This window comes from Sorex fumeus, unplaced genomic scaffold (assembly GCF_029834395.1).
Source record: "Sorex fumeus unplaced genomic scaffold, SorFum_2.1 ptg000109l, whole genome shotgun sequence".
NCBI classification, from domain to species: domain Eukaryota; kingdom Metazoa; phylum Chordata; class Mammalia; order Eulipotyphla; family Soricidae; genus Sorex; species Sorex fumeus.
The window spans coordinates 1,768,123-1,784,222 of NW_026606166.1; the positions used below are offsets into that span (position 1 = coordinate 1,768,123).

Here is a 16,100-nt window from a genome sequence, read left to right on the forward strand (position 1 = left end):
CTGTCCTGGAATTTACCCAACGCTCACCATGGGCCCACCCCAAAAGGTAGGCTCTATAGTTACAAGGGGACTTGGCACAATCTTTGGGGGCAATCTGAGATAGGTCATAAGGGTTGAAAAGGATTCAGAGCTCGGTACCAGCTCCTCAGTTACCGCTGGGCTAGCTCGGTCTGGCCCTTCAACCCCGCCTTTCCCCCCCAAAAGGACCTGGCCCAACTACCCCTCGGGCTGGCGAACCCGCCCGGTGCGCACTGCGCAGGCGCCTGCCCCGCGGGGGCGCGCACGCGGCCGCCCCGCCCCGCACGCCGGCTCCGCATGCGCACACCGCTTTTTGTCTGACGTAGCTCCGGAAGCACTGGCGCTCCGGGGGCGGGGCCGGGAAGCGTTTCCGGGGGCGTGAGGCGCCGACGGAGGCTGTGGCGGCGGTTACGGCTTGAAACGGGCCTGGCGCCGGCGACGGAAACTGCCTCTCGCGCGGGCTATGTGGACGCGGAGCCCTTCGCAGGTGCGGGGGTGTCGGGAGCCGGGGGCGCGGGGGGCGGCGGGGAGGGCCGCCGGGGTGGGGGGCTCGGGCTGTCCCGCGGGTCGCGCCGCCCGCGCCGGCAGGCCCGCGCCGCCGCCGGGGATGCTCGGGGGATGCTCCCGCCGGCGCGCCCGGGCGACGCGGGTCCCGACGCCGCGGCCGGACCCCCGGGGGCTCCCGCCGGCCCAGCGCGCGGCCCGGAACCCCCCAGGCGGCGTCTCGCCCAAGGTCACCCCGCGGCCCGGGACCTTGGCGGGCGGACGGCGCCCGGAGATCCGCCGTCCTTGCGGGGTGCGGGGTGCGGGGTGCGGGGTGGGGGGTTGCGGCGGGACGCGGCCGAGCCCCGTCTCCACGCCCCCCGGTGGTTGTCTCGGCCCCCGGCCCTTTGTGCCGCTCCGCTCGGCGTCCGACAACTTGGAGTTTCCACTCGGTCGCGGGGTCCCGGCCGCGGCGTCTCGCCTCTCCCCTTTCTGGCCAGTTTCGCGTCTTTCTCGCGCGTTCCTGCCGCGCCGGGCCTGGGCCGGGCCGGGTGGGGCAGGCCCGCCCGAACCTCTGAGCCATGGACGTGACTCATGACCCCGTGGGGCTGCCCACACCGGTGACTTGCCCCGCGCCGCCGCGCCCGCAGCCCGGCCCCGGCTCTGACAGGTGTCGCCCCGGCCTGGGTGTCTGGGTGGAGGAGTCATCCCTGCTGGGAGACCCAGATGGGCGCGAGCGGGAGACCTGACCCTGGCTAGCCCACCAACAGCTTCTGCCTTCCCGGCCCACGGGACGCCCCCCGCCAGGCCACGGGGCAGGGACAGGGGCCGAGCCTGCGCCTCGCCACTACCTCCTCCCGCCCTGCACTCCGGGGACCAGCAGGGCCTCTGGGGAGCATCGCGCCCCAGTTTCTATCTAGGAGGTTGTGTCTCAATGGCTCGCCCCGTTGTGTGAAACCTAATCTTTCGGGGCTGGGGCTTTACACTTGACAAAAAGTATCCAGTAGAGGAGTAAGCTAGATACAGAAGAAACGATCGGGGCGGGAAGACAGCTCCAAAGGCTAGACTCGAGCTTTTGGATACCCAAGTTTCAGCCTCTAACCACCCTACCACCCCTACAATCCCACCCCCCACCCCCCGCCACCCCTCCAACCCCCCCACCCCAACACACACGTGGTCCAAGAGCACTGCCTGTGGCAGATCCCTGAGGCCTAGGAGAGGGTTTGACAGGTAAGAGTGTAGGCAGAGACCAGGAGGAACTGGGGGTGGGGCGTTGGGGGCGAGGGGAGCAGTTTTGGTCTGTGGATACAGTTTTCTTTTGAAATGAAAAAAAAGTCTCCAGATGGAGGGCAGTTGGGACACTGTTGTAACTGTACTTTAAAGATGATTAATCATGCACTTCAAAATGGGCTTTATGTTTTTAAAAAAATTTTTTTTTTTTTTTAATTTTTGTGGTTCTGGCCATCAGACCCAAGGACTCACACATGTAAGGCAAGTGCTGTGCCACTGAACCACATTCCTAGCCCGGTGTGTTGTTTTTGCAGTGCCAGGGATTGAATCCAGGGACATTCACACACATGCGCGTGCATCCCGCTCAGGGTTGCACACATGAATATGTGTTGTATGTGCTACTCTCCCAACTCATTGTTATTTTATGACACAAGTTGGAACAGCAACAAAACTGCTCATTGGGAGCAGTGGAATGAACGAGCTCTCTGAAAATGTGATTTTGTTTCTCAGTGGTGCCAGGGTCCAGTTTCACTCATGCGAAGCCTTTATTTTACTTCTCAGCTACTTTGTCAGCTCTGAAAATGGGATTTTAAACATTTATTTTTGGTTCCCCAGAGAATGCTTAGTGGGCTGAGCACATGGTGTGCTTACAGGATACTCAAATTCCATCCCAGAACTGCATGTTCTCCTGAGTACCACAAGCAGTGACCCCTGAAGTCTGCCAGATGTGTCCCACCCTCCATATACATAAATGTATTTTGTTGTTTGTTTGGGGGGGCAGGTGGTGCTCAGGGGCTACTCCTGGCTTTGTGTTCCGGGGTCACTTTTGGTACTGCACAGGAGATCGTGGTGCTGGGGATCAAACTGGATTGGCTACTGGTAAGGCAAGTACTTTAACACACTATCTCTGTAGCCAAGAAATTTAAAAGGAAAGGGCAAAAAATCCCCCCAAATCCTAGTTCTGTAGCTTTTTGTTGGATTTGGGGTGGGGGTACAGGGGAAAGGATACACACACATCTGATGATGCTCAAGAATAACTCCTGGCAGTGCTCCGGGGACCACATGGGGTGCCTGACCCGCTGTACTATCACTCCAGCCCTTCGTGGCTTTTTGGAACAGGTCGTTGAATCTGCATTTATTGATGCTTGGTCTCATCACAGCCAAAATCTTTAGAAAAGGGGTCAGAATAATTGATTCAAATCCTCCCCACGTTTTCTGTTTGTAGCTCTCATGTTCAGGAATCTGCTGTGTACTGGGGAAATTTGAGGAAGATTTTGTATTTCACATGAATAAAACTCAGGGTTGTGGGGGAAACCCTCTTATCAAAATACAAAATAATAGTCTTTGAAATAAATATTCCTTACATGTTTCCTGCCTTCATTTTATAGTCTTATTTAGGCTATCACCCTGTATGGTAGTGTATCAAGCTTTCTTAGGAGATGTCGTTTGAGGGGCCAGGGAGGGTACAGCAGGCAGGGCACTTGTACTGCGTGAGGCTAGCCGGGCTCCATCCCTGCCACCACAGATGGCCCCTGAGCACAGAGCCAGCTCTTCCCGCTGACTCCACGCCTCTATATCAGTTTTGTGTTTTGTTTCACCTTCTCTTTGTAATTACACTAGAGATTATTGCTTTGCAACATTGAGGGGGGAAATCTTTCCTTTTTCTGGTATGTATAGATAATAATTTTCATTTTCTACCTTTGTCCTTCTTAGTTTCAGATTTGTTTGCTTTTTGTTTTGTTCTGGTTTGGTTTGGGGCCAAACCCAGTAAGTGGGGAGTAGGGGGACTGTGGAACAGTGGTAGATAGAGCACAGGCCAAGAATTTGTGAGATCCTGGCACTGAATTAAACAAAACAATAGAAAACCAACTTTGGTCAATGCCTGTATAATTTTTCAGGATTAAAATCTTTGTTTGTGTTGGGGGTGGGGAGAGGCGGAGAGCTAGTAAAGTTTTAAACCATGTTTTAAGGGCTGGAGGGAACTGTTGGGCATAAGGAACTTACCTTTTATGAAGCTGAGCATGGCACTATGTATATGACTCCTGAGCACTGTCAGGGATTACTGCTCCTGAGCATCACCATTGTGGCCGAGGCCCTCTTCCCCCAAATAAGAAAGAAACCATTTTTCAAGACTTTATTTAAAAGTTCGAAAGTTCAGGGCAAAATCCCTGTGGTAAACTCTAAGATTCAAAAGGGAGAGTATTGTTCTAGTTACTAATACCTCACTTACCAGTCATCCTGCTATTGCAGTTACAATCAAGCTGAGGAAATGTTTCTACTTGCATACTCATATTCATTAGAACTCAGAATAAGAATCTGAAATCAAGGGCAGGAGAGAGCTCAAAGGGCTCAGCTGAACTGACAAACTGCATGCTGGCTGGGAGGCACCACCGTGTGGTCCTCAGAGCACTGCCAAGAGCAGCCTCTGGGCACTGCTGGGTTTGGCACATGAAACATGCTCAGTATCATTATTCATTAGAGAAATGGAAATCAAAAGCACATGAGGTATCACTTCTCTTCCATTAGGGTGGCTCTGAGAAATAAGACAGTAACCGCTTCTGACAAAGATAGAACGGGTGGACTGGGAATATAGTTCAGCAAGAGAGCAGGTGCTTTGCCTGGGTGAGGGCCTGGACTCACTCCCTCATACTGGTGAGGGGAAGATAGGGAGGCACTAGAACATTGCAGGAAATGGGCTGGAGAGATAGTACAGTGGGTAGGGCGCTTACCTTGCACTTGGCCAACCTAGGTTTGATTCCCTGGCACAGCAGATGGTCCCCTTAACCACTCAAGGTGTCGCCAAAAAAACTATTGCAGCTGGAAATAGTGCCGCTAACTACTTTGGGGAAAATTAAGAGAGTTCAAAAGGCTGAGTGTACATTTGGCATGAAGGAGATTTGGGTTGGATTCCTTCCTGTGATCCCCTAAGCATTGCCAGGAGTGATCCCTGGCACTTAAGGAGGTAGGCCATCCCTGTCCCACCCATCTCCGCAATTACCCTGGGGCTGGAAGTATAATGCGGGGGTCAGGGAGCATGCCTTACATATGGCTGATCCTGGTTCTGCCTGGCACTATATCTGCTCTCCTCACCCACTGAGCATCACTGGAGGTAGCCCCAGGGCCTGGGCAGCACTGCATTGTTGAGCTCTCACATTGAACCTCCTGGTTGGCAGAGAATTACTGGAAGCGGACCCCAGGCTCCCTGACCACCTACCCCAAGGAAAAGATCTACCATGTGACCCAGTCATTTTAATCTTAGGAGGTCTGTACCCGACAAAAACAAAAGCATATGACTTCCACAAGAAACTTTCATATGAATTGGAGAGATCGTCCAGCAGGTAGGGTGCTTGCCATGCATATGGCTGATCCAGGTACCAGCCCTGGCATCCCATACAGTCCCCCGGGCACTGCCAGGAGTGATCCTGAGCATCAGGGGTAGGGTTTTTTTTTTTTTAATTTGTTTTTATGCTTTTCTGAGTCATACCCAGTGATGCACAGGGGTTACTCCTGGCTCTGCACTCAGGAATTACTCTTGGCGGTGCTCGGGGAACCATATGGGATGATGGGAATTGAACCTAGGTCAGCCACGTGTAAGGCAAATGCCCTACCCGCTGTGCTATCGTTCCAGCCCCGAGAATCAAGGGTATAGCCAAAAACCAAACAGGCAACCACCTTTTACCTGAGTGTCTGTAGCACTGTAGCACTGTCCTCCCGCTGTTCATTGATTTGCTTGAGCAGGCACCAGTAACGTCTCCATTATGAGATTTGTTTTTACTGTTTTTGGCATATCGAATATATGTGACAGGGAGCTTGCCAGGCTCTGCCGTGCAGGCAGGATACTCTCGGTAGCTTGCCAGGCTCTCCGAGAGGGAATGAGGAATCAAACCCGGGTCGGCCACATGCAAAGCAAATGCCCTACCTACCTGCTGCCCTATCCCTCCAGCCCCGAGCCTCGGGGGTATAGCCAAAAACCAAACAAACAGCCACCTTTTACCTGAGTGTCTGTAGCAGCCAAAATTTGGAGATAGCTAGATGTTGTCAACTGATGACTGCATAAGTAAGTGGTATTTGATATTTTGGGGTTTTGGGGTTTTCTGTTTTATAAGTCTTTAGGCCGCAACTGGCAATGCTCAGAGGTTATTCCTGGCTCTACTCTCAGGAATCACTTCTAGCATTGCTCGGGGGACTATATGGGATACTGGACACCGAACCCTGGTTGACTGTGCACTTGTGCAATGCAAGTGCCCTACCCACTTTACTGTCTCCCCGGCTCCTACGTTGGGGTATGAGTTCATGGAGTATATATTGTGTATTATTGTAGTATGCCATTCTCTGGCAATAAAAATGATGGCAGGACAATATGGCTGTACCTTGAAAGTCTGACCCAGAAGGCCTCATCTCTCTTCCATTTACAGAAAGTGTCCAGACCAGGGAAATCGATAGACAAAAAGTACATCATTGACTTCTAGGAATTGCAAGAGAAGAAGGAAGTGACTCTTACTGTGTTTCCTAGACCTACAAAATTCTAATATTGGGTTTTAGTGATGGGTACATAATGTTGTTATTATGTTTAGTGATGGGTACATAAAATTTTATAGACTTTTGCAACTCTTTATTGCATTTGAATTGTCTCTATAAAGCTATTTAAAAAAGCTAAGTGGCCCAGGAGATAGTCCAGGGGGATGATACCTTGTATGCAGCCGACTAGTTTGATCCCCAAACTAGAGCCCAGGAGATGTCTCAGGACCAGAGTGTGGACTGTGTTCTGTTATTCATGATCTTTGCCTGATTCTGTCAGGCATAGAAAGTTGTGTGCGTTCTTTGTTTTCCAGAGTATGCTTGCTGAAATCTTATTTCTGTTTAAGTTCATCAACAGACGATCTTTCCTGAATGTATTTCATACTGTGTCACTCCACAGTTTTCAGTGCTTCCCCTGTTAAATCTCAGACTTGGGGCCAGATAAGGGGCCCAGCAGGTAAGGTGCTTATTTGCCTTACATGCAGCCAACCCAGGTTTGATCCCCGATACTCTTATGCTCTTTTGAACCCTGCCAGGAGTGATCCTGAAGCACAGATCCAGGAGTAAATGCTGAGCACTGCAGGGTGTGGCCCCAAAACCAGTGGGGGTGAAAAGCAGTCAAACCCAGCATTTCCCAGGGCTGTGCCAGTTCCCCTTTCCAGGTCGGGGTCCTGCCATGCCTGGCATGCCCTGTGCTTGCCAGGAGCAGTGCAGTGCAGCTTTCGGGGCGGGGGGGGGGGGGGCAAGTGAGGGGGGACCACCGTATTCTGCCATTTTGCCCTCAGTTTAATGGGACAGAAAACTATTCTTCGGCCTGGGGCTGGGGAGATTGCTCAAAGGACTGGTTTGCATGTCAGCCCTGGTTGTTCTCAGTACACATGGCTCGGACCCCTGGTCACCTCCAGGAGGAGCCCCTAGTAGTGTGGTCCAGAAGCTAAAGAGGAATGCTTTGGCTTTGACTGTAAATTGTTCCTTGTTAATTTATTGCTGTTTTCTTTTTTTGTTACAAAATATATTTACAAACCAAAAAAGTTCTTTTGTTTTGGGGCCAACCCTGGCAGTGCTGAGGGCTTACTCTTGGCTCTGTGCTCAGGGATCACTCCTGGCAGGGCTTGGATGACCATAGGCAATGCCAGGGACCGAACCCAGCTCAGTTGTGTGAAAGGCCAGTGCCCTACCCACTGTGCTATTGCTCTGTTCCCTATGGACTAAATATTAAGGAGTGATTCTTAAATGCAATAATGCTTTAGAGGCGGCTTGTTTAGGTCTGTCCTTTGTTGGGTGAATTGTTTGGGTCCTTCGTTGTGTGTCTGACTGCTGGTAGAATCAACTGTTCCTTCACGGCCAGAAGCGTGTGGCTGTGACAGGCCGAGTCTTTGGCACTCAGGGAAGGTTGTGTGCTGCATTCCTCAGTGTCGGTGTAATCTGGTCACAGGGCCCTGCTGTTTGTCTTTGGCACGGCTGGCAGAATGAATAGTTTCTGTTTCTTCTTGAGGCTGCTGTGGACTCCCACCCTCTTATATCAAGGTTTTAGTTTGTTTGTTTGTTTGTTTGTGGGCCATATCCTGCAATGACGCCACCCACCCTCCCCCGCTGTGCTCAGGGGTTCGCTCTGATAGTGCTTGGGCCTCCTGCTTGTAAAGCAGATGCTCGAGCCTTTGAACTGTCTCCCCAGTTCTTGTATCAAGTTTTTAAAAATGTTCCTGTTGAGGCAACACTCAGCCTTTGACTCAAGCACCGCTGAATGTTGGAACCTGTCTCATTGCTGCTTCAGTTCCAGGCCTTTCTGATGCCACCTTCTTCGCTGTTGTGCTGCCAAACTGGAACTGGCGAGTGCAGGAGCAAGAGCTTTTCTCCCTTCCTCTGGCCCCATCCACTCTCATCTTTAGTTACTCTTTGTGGTCTATAGGAACTCTCTTCCCTAGTCTCTAGGACTTAAGCCAATATTACCATGTTTTTTAGATTATTTTGGGTAGTGTGTGGTAGAAGGGAAGAATTATATGCTGTCCTCAAGCTCTTCCTTTTTATGCTGGTGACATCAAAATTTACAGTGACAAGCTATATTTAACTAGGATATCATGAGGTCCCTTCGACATTCCTCTTGTGTGTGTAATTTTTTTTTGTGGGACTTTCATCAGACGTCTTTGAATAACAGGGATGTATTTTTCGTTCTCCCCCCCCACACACCCCCATCCTAACAGTAAACAATGACATTCCTTTAACGTTTTAGAAATCCCTCACAGTACCTTAGAAGTGGTGTTCATTGTTAGTGTATAAAAACATAGCTGCTGCTGGTGGGGGCGGGGGGAGTATGTGTGCTCTTGTGGCCGTCGGGTTTCTGTGTATAAATTACATGCAATAGAACATTGATTCTCATATGTTGAACCATTCTTGCATTCCAGGAATGAATCCCACTTAGTCATGGACTATAGTTCTTTTAACATGCTGCTGAAGTATTCGTGGCATAATACAAAAATATGTTTGCTCTTGGCACTGGTTGCTAGGGCAGCTCCAGAATTCCTGGATTCTTTTGAGCGATATAAGTCTTTTGTTGTTCTTATCTAGCTCTTTTCAATTTGAGGATTTAAAATGAAATTTATATATGCCATAATGGGGACTGGTACCAGTGAAGAGACTTGCTCCTGGGCTGCGAGGTGGGTACAGAAAGGCTCAGCGATTAGGTGCATGGGACAGTGAGCTCCTCCCGCTGACTTCCTGAGAGGAACAGAGTTGGAGGTTAATAAACTCCAGTATTAAAGTCTTTTGAATGACCAGATTTGATGAGCTTCCAAATTAGTTATTGCTTTGAGGTGTGTCTCTCTTAGAGAGACCTAAGTGTGTCCCTAAGAAAGAGCGTGGGGTGCCATATTCTACCCCAGCCTCCCCCAATCCCTCACCCTTTCCATTGCTTCCAGATGCCTGTGCTGAAGCTCTCTGGGTTGTCTGCCAGGTTACGAATGCCACATCCCCCTCTGTAAGGGGATGTGGCTAATCCATGATTTATAGATGATGATCAGAAATATGAGAGTCCTGGGAGAGTCCCTTTATTTTTGGTGCCAGGGAATCAGTCGCTCCTGATGTTACGAGAGGGATCATTCTGTTGCGTGCATTCAGCTCCTCCATTTATCTCTCCTATGCCTGGAGAATTCTCCGGGGAGGGGCAGAGGTGGCTTGAGTCACAGCCAGAGGAGTTCAGAGGCTATTCCTGACTCTGTATTCAGGGACCACTCCTGGTGGTGTTTGGGGGACCACAGGTGGCACTGGGGATTAAACCAGGATCAGCTGCATGCACGGCAAGTTGCTTTAACCCTGTACTATCTCTCTGGGCTCTGTATTGGGGTGGGGGGGTGCCTTTGTGTTGCTCAGGAGACCTGGGTCCCCTCTCAGTCGTTCTCTGGCCAGCCGGCCCAGAGTTCAGTCCAAGGGCCCTGGCAGGCAGTGCCACTCAAGTCTAGCAGTGCTCAAGGCCTTTTTGGCCTGTGTCTAGAGACACCCTGGGTCAGAAGGGCCCAGCCACTTCTGAGTTATGTGCCTTAACCCCTGTACTCTCTCCAGCCCCCATCTTCCTTTTATTTAAGGGAGATATCTTCTGAACTTCCCACTGAACATTGCTTTTGCTTCATTCTGTAAATTTTGTTTGTTGTTTTATTGTAATACATTGTGATGTAAATTTTAGTTGTCCTTGCAGTTTCTTCAACTTGTGAACGAAGGGTATGTTGTTTAACATACTCCTGTGTTTTTTCACTTTTTTCGGTTTTTTGTTTTCCAGTTTTTTGTTCAATTTTTAAAATTTTTTTTGTTTTATTCTTTTCTGATCAGAAAAATATGTTGTGATTTCAGGCTTCCTAAGACTCAGTCTTTATTGAGATTATATTTTGGTCTTAATGTAAGATCTACACTGAAGAATGTTTCATTGGACATCTGAGTGAAGGCTGTCTCCGGTAGAGTTGATGTGTAATGTCCTTCAGCTCATGTTTTTCCTTATGTATTTGTTTGATCACATTGTTGTTGTTTTATACATTCTAAAACTTGAATCACGTTGAGATCCACAGTTAATAAAGCTGTCCATGATTGATTTTCATCCCTTCACAGGTGTACATTTCCCTCTATCGATCTCCACCACCAGTTTCCCTCCCATGCCCCGCCCCCATCCTCTGTTTGACTTTGTTTCTCCTTTCTTCTTGCTGGTTACTCTTGCCATCTCCACCAGGACAAGAGGCTGCACACTTTGTTGGGTGCATAGGGTCCCAGTGAGTGTTGGGGGGAGCACTTCACTTACTGTTGAGCCTCAGCCCCAGTCCATTTAAAGTGAGGTAGTCAGGGTCCTTCCTCTTATATAGAAAAGTTTGTCTTCAGTTCTGTCCCTCTTGCCCCCTATTTTTGCTTCTTGTGTTTTGCCTTTTGTTAGTTACATACATGTTGATAATGGTTATGTCTTCATGGTTGAGCTTTAAAAAAATATAGTTTTTATTGTAACATTTTGACTTAAACTCCATTTTGCTCAATAATATATAGCCATCCAGTTCTCCTTTGGCTACCCTTTGCAAGGAATATCGTTTTCTATTGTTGACTTTCAATCTTTGTATTTAAGGTGTGTTTCATTTTATGAATTGAGGATTTATCAAAGATTTATTTCCTTGCGGGGGAGGGATCGGTAAGGGATTACTGGTAGAAAGGTGTTTTTTGTTTTTTCTTTGAGCAATTCTAATTTTTTTAATGTGTTATTAACCACCCACCCTCCACACTGCCCAGTAACTTAAAAAAAATGTATTGTGCAATGGTATTTAACAGAGAATGTTTAGCCATATGCAGTTCTCAGAATTGACACATCTCTAGACTTACATATAGCTCTCTGTGCTTTTTGAAACTACTGGTAGTTAATTTGTTCCGGAATCTATTTATGTATCAGTGGGCTGGGGGCGGAGTACTGGGGTCGAACCCAGAATCTTGTGCATGTGAGGAATGTCCTCTCCCACTTGAGCCACGTGCTTGCCCTTAAATTTTTATCTTATTTATTCTGTTTGTTGGGGGGGGGGCATACCCTGTGATGCTCAGGGGTCACTCTTGGCTCTGCACTCGGGAATTACTTGTGTTGGTGCTCAGGGGACCATACAAGATGCTGGGGATCAAACCTAGGTCAGCCGTGTGCAAGGCTGCTGTAGCTATTACCTGCTGTCCTATTGCTCCAGCCTTATTTAAGAGCATAACCAAACTAAGTTAGCACTTCATTCTAAATACACCATCTTAACCTCTTTGTAATTGTTGTCTACTGTGGTGGACATTGGAAGGGGGGAAGTGACATAAGAAAAATGACATAGGTATTTAGATTAAAATCTCACCTAAGCCAAAATTAGCTTTTAGCCTTGGGAAAATGATTGAAAATAGCTGACTTTCAGCATATCTGTCCCTGCATTTGCAGTGTCACTAAGAATTCGTAAGGGGAAGAGTCTATATCCCTGGGCTAGTTGCACTCAGGACACGCTGGTTTCTTCCCTTGGCATCTCTCCATGTCTCTCGGGGATGGCTTTCTGTGATGCTTGGTGTGTCTGATTCTCTTATTTCCCTTAAGAAGCTTTGTATTCAGCAGTGTTAAGGGGTCAGTTGACAAAGAGCACAAATAAATCTTCTCGACTTGTTGGTTTGATTTCTCAGAGAATTAAGGGGCCCGAGCAGGGGGTCTGGTCCATCTTGCCACTGTCCCCTCCATCTTGCCACTGTCCCCTGTGCTACAGCACCATCCCGGAGATATACTTGCAGTAATAACACAGGTTCCCCTTCTGTTTGTTTTTGTTTGGGGGCCACACCCAGCTGTGCTCATGGCTTACTTCTGGCTCTGTGCCCAAGGATTGCTCCTGGCATTGCTTGGGGGATACCATACAGGGTGCCAGGGATTGGATCTGGGTCAGTGGCGTGCAAGGTGAATACCCTGCTTGCTGTACTGTCGCTCGGGCCCATTTGCCTTATTCTTTGTTTGAACTTGATATACAGATGGAGTTAATCGAGAAACAAGGATAGATATGTTTGCGATCTTTTAGATAGAATACCTCCTTTGTTGTCTTGTTCTCATTCACCTAACCAGAAACTCCTAGAAGATTGTGGTCAGTTAGCAGGTAGAGGAGCCGGTGGGGAGATTCCCGTGCAGCAGCAAGCCGCTTGAACCTCCTTGTGTCTTGCTTTCTCACTGAGCTTGTGAGTCTTGCCTAATGTCCTCTCCTGAAGTTTCTTGAAGTTAAGTTCCCTGTGTTTTTCATCTTCTTTCCACAAATCCAATCATTTCTTTACTTTGGTATGGCAAATGTGAATTGAGTCTTAGGCCTTTTAAAAATTCGTGTCCGATAGTCCTGGGGTTAGGTGCATACCTTGCGTGCAGCTGACCTCCACTTAATCCCTGGCACCACTCTCTCTCTCAAGCACTGCAGAGTGGACCCTCACATTGACCTCCAGACTAGTTGGCTGAGAATCACTAGGAGGAGCCCTGGGGCCTCCTGAGCACTGCTTGGAAAGCCCCTCTTTCCTACTCAAATAGTGCCTGGGATGGGCCAGAGCCATAGTACAGCATGTAGGGTGCTTGTCTTGCCTGCAGCCCATTCATATTTGATGTCTGACATTTCACATGGGGAGTACCGAGCCAGAAGTAACCCCTGAGCTCTGTTGGGTATGGCCAAATAGAAAGAAAGGAAAAAATGTGCCTAGGGTTGGGGAGATTGCCCAAAGGATTTGAGTCCTTTGCTCCTACTGAACCTCAGATTCAATTCCTGCACTACCTGTGTGCCCCCACCCACCAGCACAGCCTGGTATAGCCCTGGTGACCCCGTAGCACTGCTGGGGTGGCCACCAATACCACACCTGACCCATCAGGAGCCGTCATGCTTGCAGAACCAGCTGAGAATTGCCAGGAGTGAGTGTGTGTGTGTGTGTGTGTGTGTGTGTGTGTGTGTGTGTCTGTGCCCCCCCCCCCCCAAGCCATCTGAGTCCTGCTTGAGATTCCCCTCCACGAAAAGGGGGTGTTTCATGCCCAAGCCTGGGCTTCATCCATAGGAAGTGTAATAATACTCCACCATTGACCTACATCTCTGTGCAGTATCTATCATTTGGAAGCTGAAATTCTGTTATTGTTTATAGGTAGCATGTTTAACTAGAAATGTGTCTTTTTTTTTTTTTTACTTGGGGGATTTATAGTTTGCCAATCTAATCACTGTGGATTCTATTTCGCTTGCTGACACAGACAAAATCAAGAGTTAACCCCTTGAAGTGTGGTGGAGCTGGTCCCTACCTTTGGCATATATGTACCTGAGACTCACTTTGGAAATGAAGGTTCTGCTCACTAGGCCCATGGGCAAGGCAGCTTTGTGGAACTCTGGAACTCTCTTAGTTGTTTTAGTGAAAATAAATTTTTCTTTGGGTTGGAATCAGCACTAATGGTTCTTCTCTTTCTTGTAGCACTGAACAAGATTTGTGATGAAATGGAGCCTGGAACAAATTCTTTTCGAGTAGAATTTCCTGATTTTTCCAGCACCATTTTGCAGAAGCTAAATCAGCAGCGCCAGCAAGGACAGTTATGTGACGTCTCTATTGTTGTCCAAGGCCACATTTTCCGGGCACACAAAGCTGTTCTTGCTGCCAGTTCACCCTATTTTTGTGACCAAGTACTCCTGAAAAACAGCAGGAGGATTGTTTTACCCGATGTGATGAACCCTAGAGTGTTTGAGAACATCCTCCTTTCGAGTTACACAGGACGCCTGGTGATGCCTGCTCCCGAAATTGTTAGTTATTTAACAGCAGCTAGCTTCCTCCAGATGTGGCATGTGGTAGACAAGTGCACAGAGGTGTTAGAGGGAAACCCCACTGTGCTCTGTCAGAAGCTCAACCACGGCAGTGACCACCAGTCCCCCAGCAGCAGCAGTTACAATGGCCTGGTGGAGAGCTTTGAGTTGGGCTCTGGGGGCCATGCTGACTTCCCCAAGGCCCAGGAACTGAGGGATGGCGAGAACGAAGAGGAAAGCACCAAAGACGAGCTGTCATCTCAACTCACTGAGCACGAGTACCTTCCCAGCAACTCCTCCACCGAGCACGACCGACTGAGCACAGAGATGGCGAGTCAGGATGGGGAGGAGGGGGCCAGCGACAGCGCGGAGTTCCACTACACGCGGCCCATGTACAGCAAGCCCAGCATCATGGCGCACAAGCGCTGGATCCACGTGAAGCCCGAGCGCTTCGAGCAGGCGTGCGAGGGCATGGATGTGCACGCCCCCTACGACGAGCACCAGGTCACTGAGTCTATCAACACCATGCAGACGGAGCACTCCGTCCAGCCGTCGGGGGTGGAGGAGGACTTCCACATCGGGGAGAAGAAGGTGGAGGCCGAGTTCGACGAACAGGCGGACGAGAGCAATTATGATGAGCAGGTGGATTTCTATGGCTCTTCCATGGAAGAGTTTGCCGGGGAGAGGTCAGATGGGAATTTACTTGGGCACAGACAGGAGGCTGCCCTGGCAGCCGGCTACAGTGAGAATATTGAAATGGTCACGGGGATCAAAGAGGAAGCTTCCCACTTGGGCTTCTCCGCCACCGACAAGCTTTATCCCTGTCAGTGTGGGAAGAGTTTCACTCACAAGAGTCAGCGAGACCGACACATGAGCATGCACCTCGGCCTTCGGCCATACGGCTGTGGCGTCTGCGGCAAGAAATTCAAGATGAAACATCATCTCGTGGGCCACATGAAAATCCATACTGGCATAAAGCCGTATGAGTGTAATATCTGTGCAAAGAGATTTATGTGGCGGGACAGTTTCCATAGGCATGTAACTTCTTGTACCAAGTCCTACGAAGCTGCAAAGGCTGAGCAGAATACAACTGAGGCTAACTAAAAATAGGGGCTGGCCCTTGAGTGGCAGGCACAAAAATAAACTATGGTAATTATGCAAATCTGGGCACAGATGATGCGTGCTACTTGCTATTATAAGAGAAGCTTAAAAAAAAAGGAAGACAGAAAAGGAAGATATTTTGGAAAGACCAGCTCTAAGTAGGCCAATTAAAAAACCTAATTCCTCAAATCTGTGTGTTCCAGTTCAGGCCTGGAGTGGGCAAGGGGGGGTGAGTTGACCCACCTCCCAGCTGGCAAGGTAACCCTCTGGGCCCATTGAGAGTTGGGCAGTGCACATGGTTCTAGAAATGCCAGCACTTGGAACTGAACTCCAGTTGACCAGTTCCGTTTTAGGTGGCAGCAGTTTCTGATCACTTATTATAAGGTCATGCTGAAGTTTTATTTTGTTCTTACTATAGATACTTAAGATGATGTGGGGGGGGGGGACTTTTTTTTTTTTACAGCTGCTTTCCTGAATGAAATGCTACTTAATGTAAAAATGACAAATAATGTGAGCCCTCAGATGCGAAGTTGATTAACAGAGCTCTCTTTCTGATTTTGTTCTTTCTAAAGGGTATTTTCATTAAAACTATGGAGCTACTAGAAGCGTGACATTCTAAATATGAAACAAATAGTGAATGGTACAAGCTCCCATTTCTGTCAGATGCCACTGTCACGATGTTGTAGACTCTTGATCAGGCAGAACTTTGTATCTTCGTATTAACATTGAATTTGAACAGCTGTATCTCATTGTAATTCTCTAGGGTGGCAGAGATAGGGCTTTCTTCTGGGGTGCTTTCCCAGACCCTGTTTGGGAGTGGTAGCATCTGGACCCCGGGATTGGCTTTGTGGCCATGGGGTTCTGGCCAGCTGGGGGTGACCACAGCACCATGGCTGTCCCAGTCCTTGGCCACCCTAGGTCAGGGTGCTTCCCAAAGAGGCCAGTCAGCTGATGACCACAGTGAGAGGGAAGGAGCCAGAAGTCGTG

At 49.1% G+C, this 16,100-nt stretch overlaps 1 protein-coding gene across 1 annotated transcript; it reads left to right on the forward strand.

The window, feature by feature from the left end:
• Positions 1 to 378: 378 nt before the first annotated feature.
• On the forward strand, positions 379 to 15,871 carry LOC130042717 (zinc finger and BTB domain-containing protein 43). Its single transcript, XM_056134883.1, has 2 exons — positions 379 to 505; positions 13,690 to 15,871. The coding sequence occupies exon 2, from the start codon at positions 13,713 to 13,715 to the stop codon at positions 15,114 to 15,116; it is 1,404 nt and encodes a 467-aa protein (XP_055990858.1). The 5' UTR covers positions 379 to 505; positions 13,690 to 13,712; the 3' UTR covers positions 15,117 to 15,871.
• The last annotated feature ends 229 nt before the right edge of the window (positions 15,872 to 16,100 follow it).